The sequence below is a fragment of the Athene noctua genome, chromosome 18 (genome assembly GCF_965140245.1).
Source record: "Athene noctua chromosome 18, bAthNoc1.hap1.1, whole genome shotgun sequence".
Classification (NCBI taxonomy): domain Eukaryota; kingdom Metazoa; phylum Chordata; class Aves; order Strigiformes; family Strigidae; genus Athene; species Athene noctua.
The window spans coordinates 8,014,361-8,023,133 of record NC_134054.1 but is presented as its reverse complement, the minus strand read 5'-3'; the positions used below and the strand labels follow the sequence as shown (position 1 = coordinate 8,023,133).

The 8,773-nt window shown below is 46.2% G+C and overlaps 1 protein-coding gene across 6 annotated transcripts; it reads left to right on the top strand.

Moving 5' to 3' along the window:
• Positions 1-520: 520 nt before the first annotated feature.
• Positions 521-8,237, top strand: LOC141967904 (ankyrin repeat domain-containing protein 40-like). Of its 6 annotated transcripts, none has more exons than XM_074922139.1 (6): positions 521-1,320; positions 1,955-2,103; positions 3,618-3,962; positions 4,077-4,217; positions 4,759-4,934; positions 5,633-8,237. In XM_074922139.1, the coding sequence occupies exons 1-6, from the start codon at positions 1,187-1,189 to the stop codon at positions 5,774-5,776; spliced, it is 1,089 nt and encodes a 362-aa protein (XP_074778240.1). In that variant the 5' UTR covers positions 521-1,186; the 3' UTR covers positions 5,777-8,237. The 6 variants fall into 6 exon arrangements, with proteins under 6 accessions (XP_074778240.1, XP_074778237.1, XP_074778236.1 ...); XM_074922135.1 differs by having other exon boundaries at positions 529-1,320; positions 3,624-3,964; positions 4,037-4,217; XM_074922138.1 differs by having other exon boundaries at positions 530-1,320; positions 3,624-3,916; positions 4,037-4,217.
• Positions 8,238-8,773: the final 536 nt, after the last annotated feature.

Genomic DNA, 8,773 nt, shown 5'->3' with positions numbered 1-8,773 from the left:
CCACTGTTTGTGCGTGTCCCTCCTGCGTTCACAAGGGCGGCTTGCAGGGATGCTGGGCATTCCCTCGGAGAAACAGAAAGGTCTATCCTGTGGGCCTCAGCCTCTCCCAACTGAATAAAAGGAAGGTGATTGTTCTTTTTCTGTGTTTTGAAGCTTCATGTATATTGATAGATATTAGGGAACCGTTCGGACAGTGAATGCTGCAGGCACAGTCGTCACATAATTGCCCCAAGTGCCACAGCAGGAACACGGCAGTCCAAAGCGACTGCAAACCAAGTCCTAAATTAAATGGTAGGTTAAAAATAATGTCTCTAATAAGAAAAGTAAGCGATAAAAGAGAGGCAATGAAATGAACCAGAACAGCTTAGTGCAAATTTCTCATTGGTGGCAGACCCTGATGCCAAAATAGAAACTGGTAAGTTAAAAAAGAGCTCCGCAGCGCACACCGCGGTGATTTAACCAAGAGCATGAGCAAGGGCTGGGAATCGGGGGTACCGGGGCTGGGGGTGTCAGGGGAAACCCCCGGCGGTTTTGCCCCCAGCCCGTGGCTTTTGAACCCATCCCCAGGCACCTGCTTGGCCCCAGCCCGCGGCGGCCTCACGGTGTGAAGCAGGAGCCAAGCGGCGGCGGCTCAAGCTACTTAAAACCCCCCCGAAGAGGGCAAAGCCAGCGCGAGGTGCCTTTGCACATTCCGAATCGCAGCTTCTCCCCTCTCCCCCAGGAGCCGTCTCCCCTCAAGCCCCCGCGCAGGGCCGTTTGCAGGGCGGGCGGCGGGGAGGGGGGAAGAGCCCTCCAGAGGAAACGCTTCACTTTCGGTGTTTTCACCCGCCTGCGCCCTCGCGTCACCGCAGCGCCGGGGTCGGTTCCCTCCGGGCGGGTTTGCCCCGGGCAGGGCCCTGCGCGGCCCGCACCCGGCGCCGGCCCCGGGCGCAAGATGGCGGCGGCTGTGAGGGCGCCCGGCGGAGCGAAGGGCCGGGGCGGCGGGCGGCGGGGCGGGGAGGGCCCGTTGGCGCGGCGCTGAGGAGGCCGCCCGGCCCGCCGGCCCCTCGCCGCCTTCTGACGGGCTCCGGCGGCCCCGCCGCGGCGGGGTGGGGCTGCAGCGGCGGCCGCAGCCGGGCCGAGGAGCCGGGAGGGGTGGGGGGGGGCCCTGCCGAGCGTCTGCCGGCCCCGCGCCCCGGCATCGGCGATGAGCGGCGCCGCGGAGGCGCGGGAGCTGGAGGAGCGGCTGCGGGAGGCGGCGGCGCTGGGGGACGTGGAGGAGGTGCGGCGGCTGCTGGGCGCGGGGGCCGACATCAACTCCCGCAACGAGATCGACGGCTGGTGAGCGGCGGCCGGGCCGGGCCGGGGGCGGCGGCGCCGGGGGGGGCCCAGCGCGGTGCCGGGGGTACGGGCGGCTTCCCCGGGCTGCCGGTTCCCGGGGGCAGCGGCGCGGAGGCTGGCCCTGCCCTGTGCTGCGCGGGGCGTTTGGCCGGACGTGTGCTGGGCTCGGGGCTCCCCCCCTGAGGCTGGGCACCCCTCCTCGGGGGTAGGGGAGAGACGCTTTGAGGACGCGGCTCTTCTTAGTTCTCCTCTTTACAAAAAAGGAAATGTTAATCTCAGGAGGCTTTGAGATTTACAGCTAAAGAGGATCACAGTAAAGAGGCCACCCTCCTTCCACCGGTCACTTCGAGCTTGCTCGAGGACCTCTCGCGGAGCTGCTCGCGTCCCCCAGCATGGACACCAGTGGGACACCAGTGGGGACTCACTCTTGCGCTGCAGCAAGGCAAAGGGGGGCCTTGCCCCACAGAGCTTACACTAGATTCATAACTTTTAAAAAAGTGATGCAGCGAAGGAAACTTTATTCCCAGTTGTTGTCGCTCTAGGTGCAACTCAGGTGAATTAGGAGGGGCCCGTGAGGGGGAGCCGGGGCGCTGGGTCTGAGCTGCGAGCACAACCCCTCTGCTTCCTCCCGCAGGACCTGTCTGCACTGGGCCTGTAAGCGGAACCACGCTCCCGTGGTGGCCTGCCTGCTGGATGCTGGTGCAGATAAGCAGATCCTCACCACTAAAGGAGAGCTGGCTGCACAGTTAACTTCAAAACCAGACATCCAGAAGATTTTGGGAGGTACTGTTCCCATCTGAAGAGTCATCTAGAATTCTTGGTCTAAAAACTAAAGCATTTTTAGTGCTTTTATCTGAGGCAGTAGATTGGCAAAACTTGGCCTGGGACTATCGTATCTCGTTAGATAGCTCTGATTTGTAACTGTAATTCATACTCAGGCAAATACACGTGGGGATTTCAAGTAGGAAGGCCTTTTATTCTGAGCTGTGTCATCAAGAGATTGAAAAGCTGTATACTTTGGGAAATGTCCTACTGCAGTCCTGTTGGCTCTCATTAAGCAGAAGCTAGCATGCAGGCTGCAAATGGATAGAGGCTTTCACAGTGGTACAGTTTGACTGTTCTCTGACCATAAGAAATCTTACAAATCCACTCAGAACAACTGCAGCATTTCTGAAGTTACAGCTCCTGAGGATTTTGTTACACTGTGACTTACAGTGTGGTTAATTTTTGCCCCATGCTTCTGTCATCTTACACTTTTCATATGAACAGCAAACCTAGTTAGATGTATGTGATGATCCTGCTTCCATCAGCATCTAGGTACTGTGCTCCAGCTTAAAAGTTTTAAGTGCTTCACCTTTGGAAATGTTGATGTTCTGTCTTTTGCTAATTGCACTTAAATTGCTCTCTACAATGATATGCTCTTACATCAACAGTGCAGTTATCTTAAATGAAGTTGCAGCTAAATCATGACTAAGGTTACAGCTGTCACAACTGAAGGAATGGCACGTTCTTTGCATGAGCATTTTATTTTCTGTTGGGCAAGGTGTTCATCTCTTGCACTTAGTTCATGACAAATGACTTGCGTTCTGTTTTTAACATCTAAACTGTCAAGGGTGTGTGAATGAACTCTGTTCACAGTTGCCTTATTTTGTCTGTTAAGCTTTCATGTGTTTCCTGGGGAACAAACACATATCACTTATATTCTCCCAAATGATTTTTATTCTGGGAGTGTAGTGCTGTTGAGCAGATCTTTCGGAACTGCTTTGACATTAATATTTATGTCCTGTAATGCTCTGTCAGGCAAGAATGTAATTTACTGCAGTACTTTTAAGCAAGAGAAGAGGTGGCTTGGGTATTATATCAAACAGTCACTTACCTGAAGAAATACTCGGTTTAACTTGTTGGCATGGGTTATAATAAACTGTTTACAGCAGTGTTATTAAAAGCATTGTAAAACGAGATTTAGTGAAGAATACTAGTCATACAGTTCCTTTGAAAATCCTGAATAACACTGCTAGAAATGACGTATCTTTCAACAGGTATTTTTTCCTACTTTGCTTTTTAAAAGCACAATACATTGTAGAAATTTGTAGATTTTTCTTTCATTTTAGAGCTACTTGCCTTCCAGGTGTTACATACATATGATACATTAGTATCAGCTTTTGCTTACATCGGAGTGTGATGTAGTTTTAAGACACAACAGGAAAACTAACTAGATTTGAAATGATAAAGAGCTATCCAATAACATGGTGGTTTTTTTCTCTCTCCATCCCCCACCCCTCTTTTTTGAACTTCGTTAACAGAGGAAGAATCTGAATACCAAGGAGCGAAGGATTTAAATTTGCCAATTGTTGCAAACTACTTGGCCAGCCCACCACTCCCTTATGTTTACACGGAAGAAAGCATTCCAGACAGCTTGGCAGAATCCCAGAATGAAAGTGCTTCCATCTCTTCTGCTTCCCAGTGTGAAACTAGTCCTTGCTCATCCGCAACTCAGGTTGAAAGCATATGCACACCTACATCATGCAACAGCGACGATGACTTTCCCACACTAGAGGCTGAGGAAGAGCTGCCCGTCCCACCAGCAGCTGCCACGGCCCCGCGCTGCGCCCAGCCCGGGGTGCACAACGGCCCCGCTCCCCAGGCCCAGCCCGGGGTGCACAACGGCCCCGCTCCCCAGGCCCAGCCCGGGGTGCACAACGGCCCCGCTCCCCAGGCCCAGCCCGGGGTGCACAACGGCCCCGCTCCCCGGCCGGCCTCACCCCACCACAGAGCTCTGGTCCCGCCTGGAGCAGCCCGACAGGCCGAACCTCTGCAGCCTGACAGGTCGCCCACTGGTCCTGCACCAACCTTTCAACCATTTTTCTTTACTGGAACTTTCCCATGTAACATGCAAGGTAATGAAGTGTAATTTTCCATCTTATATTCGGTTCCAAGGTGAAAGAGGGAGTTAAAGAATTGTTCCCCTTTCAGACTTGTGTTGAGTAGAGGCAGAGATGTTGAATTCTTTGGCCAGAACTACCCAGAACATTTTATTTTTCTGTTCTGCTAGGTAAAATAACTGTTAAACTGTATGTCAGACATGGTAATACTTTGCAGACCAATGGAAAGATCAGTCCAAGCAACATAAAAATTCAGGTCTTCCACTATATTCTATAGCATCAAATGCATCTCTGGTAGGTTGGTAACAACTTGACTTGTGACCAGACAGATCAGATTTTTAACACTGTGCATGTGGTTCCCCTGTGTATGTCTTGCTTTTCAAATGGAAGCTTTTATTAACTGCATGGTGTTTCTCAGTGAGATACAGGTATTGTAATCATAAAACCTGAGTTCAGAAGAGAATGATAAATACTGTAGTGTTAGGTATGGGTGAGGTTTTTTTGTTTGGTTGCGGTTTTTTAGAAAAAAAACCTTTTAATCTTCTTTTTCAATCAGAACTTGTGCTTAAGGTGAGAGTCCAGAACCTCAGAGACAATGACTTCATTGAAATTGAACTGGACAGACAAGAACTGACCTATCAAGATCTGCTCAGAGTGAGTTGCTGTGAATTGGGCATTAATCCAGAACAAGTAGAGAAGATCAGAAAGTTACCTAATACACTAGTAAGAAAGGTAAGAATTGAAACCAGAGATTAATTTGACTTTGCACACATCAGAGAAGGTATTTTTGTAAAAAGATTGGCAAAACATCGCCTTGTGTTAAAAAAAACCCTTGACTTAAGCTCACAAATTCAAAAGGATTTTAGACTTTTCTTAAAACTTCATCACTTCAAAATATTCTTGTCAAAATACGCAGTGTTTCACCTCCTAAGTGCATGAAACTATTACAGCTTGACTTTTTTAAAAATGTATTCGAAACAGCGCATTAGTGTGCTTTTAACATAATTGCCATGTACTACTTCACTGTTTGCTTGTCTAAAAAGAACAAATAGTAAGGGGAGAAAACCCACAAAATGGGATGTGAATAATTTAAAGATATGCCATTATCAAATGAACATGCTCTTCTGTTCCAAAAATACTTATTCTGGAGGTCTGTAAATGAAATGCATTTGGTCACAACTCTTCATTAAGTGACATGCATAGACACAGTGAAATCATAATGCAGTTCAAGGAGAAAAAAATGTACGGTTAAAAGAGAAAAAAAAAACAAACACGCTTTGAAAGAAAGCGTATACTGGTAGCACTTTTATTCTTACCATTGGGTGTGACCTCCCTGGGATTTTAGTTTTTACTTCCTTTAGCCATTATTATAAATAATAATAACCAGATAGGTTTAGAAGTAATGCGTAGTTCTGTCTGTTCTTTAAAAGGACAAGGATGTTGCCAGACTTCAGGACTTCCAAGAGCTTGAGTTAGTTCTTGTGAAAAGCGACAGCTCTCCTTTCAGAAATGCTGCGTCAACTTTGACCGAGAGACCATGCTACAACAGCAGAGCATCGAAGCTGACCTACTGACTCTTCTAGACACATCTGGAGTATGAAAAGATGGTAATTATATGCTGCTGCCTTCTGAGGGCAGTGAATTAAGCGTGTGTAAAACCTTAAGTTATTGTTAGGGTTACTATTTTAACTAATAGTTTATCTTTTATATTTAATATCCCCTTCGCTTTTATTTTTTTACTTGATACTGTATTCAGATAAGGGATACCTCATTTATCTACTAAAATCACATGCTTCCAGTGTATTTCAGTGAAGTTTATTGTGGTATTTGGCAACAGAGGGCAGGAAAGACTTAAATTATTGATATGAAATGTATGTTGAGTACTCCCACTCTTTGACCAAATAAGACTCATGGAAAAGAGATTCAGGAAATTGTGTGTGTGTCTGTGTATATATATATATATTTTTTAACTTCCTGATGAAGTTAAACGTCAGAGCATATTTGGCATGCAATGAACAGTTGCTCTCTAAAAATGTAAAACTTGCAAGCCCCTTCTTGAAGACTTACCAAGATGTGTTGTTTTGCCTGCTGGTCATAGAAATACTTAATGCTCTGAAGTGGTAGGAGAAGAATTTTCACTGGGCTGAAATTAAGTGGAGTGTCCACATTTAAACATTCCTTTCCCATCTGAGAATACTGTAACTTAAGCGATGGCATCCTTCCACCTCCACAAAAAAATACTGAAGCCTCTCTTAATTAAGGAGCATTTAAGTCACAGAGCAAGTTAGAAGTGCCCTTTCAGAAAGCTCTTCTGTTTCAGGAGCTAGGGAGGGGATCACAAATCTGCATCCGTGGTTTTGTTCATTTATTTTCCCACCGCTGGGAGGAGACTGCATTAGGCACACCGGACATCAGTACCGTTAAGTCAGCCCCCCCAGGCCAGTCCCAGGCCGTGCGGTTCCTGTCTGCCGTTCCCACAACTGTCAGGAGCGTACCATGCTGATTAGCCGTGCTGCACTGGAACGTACACCGTTAGCAAGTAACTGACCTGTAACCTGGAACACGTGCAGTCTGCTGTCACTTTGCATCCACAGTTTTAGCCAGATGAGGGCTGAAAGGGCTGAATGCCTCCAGGTGCTTTCAGTTGAATTTTTTTAGAGGGGAAAAAACCCCAGACTCTGGTTAAGCTACGGGCTACTTGACTTGTTTTTAAGCAAGCCAGTAATAAAAAATTCCATCTGTGGTTTTATGAATGGCAAGTCATCATTAAAACACACCCTGAAGTCACTCCCAACAAAGTATTTAAGTAGCAGCATTGCTGGAGGCTTTTCCTGTTAACATTGTAGACTGCAAAGTTCAACCTTAGGAGGCTTTTTGGTTTTTGTATCAAAAACTACAACGATGACTTATGCACTAAAAACCTTAACTGGATACTGGGGTGGATGAAGGGGTGAGGGAGTTGTTTCATCTGAACACGAGCTGCTTTTTTTATTCTTCCCCCAATAGCACTGATTTTCCTTCCATCTCTGCATTAAGCAGCACTAGAGCAGAGTTTATGCACAGCTGATGCGGTGTTTGTTGCTGTTGATCTGGACTGTAATGTCGACATTCAGACCATAAATAGTAGAATCAGCACGTTTTGGTAGGCGCAGCGTGGCTACCGCCCTGCCCTCAGCTGCTTCAGCCCTGAGGTGGCTCCTCGGAGCGAGGCTGGTCAGAACCTGTCAGAATAACAAACCCTTCTACCAGCAGAGAGCTCGACTCTGGGTTCAGGACTTCACCAAGCTACTTAGGCTTAAAACGCCTGCTTAGTGCATTCAAAATAATTATCATCCTTTCCCACTTCTTTCACTTAAACTCTGCAGACTCCCTCTTCTCTATGTGGGAGCTGGGCTACTTCAAAGCCCCATTCAACTCCTGGTACGCTCAAGACTGTGACACAGTATGAAGTAAAATTTCCTAACTACAGCTCCTGCTTTTTTTTCTTGTAGGACAGGGATGTTTTTGTTTTAACAATTGTGTATTTATCTTTCCAGCACAGCTTGGAGGCTAGTTCAGATTATGTGCAATAACTGTTTCAAAACCAGTAGTAGTTAAATGGCTCAAAATTAAGTGTTAATTGCTTTTCAGTTTTTAGGGAATTGTATAAAGACTGCCTCCACTAATTACTGAACATTCAGCTACAGGAGCAGCTGGTTTATAAAAAAAGCTTTATTTGCTCTAGTTTCCACCAAGAATAACTGTTAATGTGACAAGACTAAAACGTTAATCATGATCTGACTGTAATATTAACAGTAAGTCTATGCATTCAGAGAAATATTTTTGTATGTTTTATGCAGTTTGATAAACTCTAAGGCACACTAGTTAACTTTTTTTGTTGTTTTTTTTCTTTGAACAACAAACCGTTGGTATGACAACTGAAACTAAGTTTACAAAACTTACTGTTCTTCCAAGGACAACTTTTGTTTGCACTACAAACTTGTACGGAACTGACATTGCTACTCTTCACTTATATTAAAGTCTCAGTTGTTTCAAGTACCTAGATCTCTTCCTTTTTCAGGGGGTGTGTGTGGGATGATACATGGCACTCTAGAGTGGACAGGAGGCTCTTAAAATTTCAACATAACTTTGAAAAATCTTGGGCCAGTACATTTTTAACACCTCATAAAAGACTGCCAGGCTGTCAAAACCAGTATGGAGAAAGCATGTAGGAGGTGCTTACTTAAATAAGATACTTGCTTTTTGCTTAGCACTCCTAGAAAATCTGAGATTATATTTATCTTGGGCTCAAGCTCTGAAGACGATGCTTTTCCCACAGATGAATCTCTTGTGGAGATGCTCGTTACAGTCAAATCTGAAGGTAATTACTAGAAAGGCACCATGCCTCCTATGCTCCCAAAGAAAGTTTTTCCTTCAGCTTTAATGCACTAGAGAAAGACTCCACTGTCAGTCATGTCTGGATCCCAGTTCAAGTTGCTACAAGGTACCTCATTTTCTAGTTTATACCTCTGCAAAAGAAGGGAAACCCTTAGTGCACATTGTTACAGCAAAGACAAACATTTTAGCCACTG

Bases quoted from the DNA above. Each gene is read 5' to 3' on its own strand.
- LOC141967904 (XM_074922133.1), top strand. From the start codon at position 1,187: ATGAGCGGCGCCGCGGAGGCGCGGGAGCTGGAGGAGCGGCTGCGGGAG. The intron at 2,104-3,623 runs GTACTGTTCCCA...CTTCGTTAACAG, and splicing joins CATCCAGAAGATTTTGGGAG to AGGAAGAATCTGAATACCAA. The intron at 4,218-4,758 runs GTAATGAAGTGT...TTTTTCAATCAG, and splicing joins TTTCCCATGTAACATGCAAG to AACTTGTGCTTAAGGTGAGA.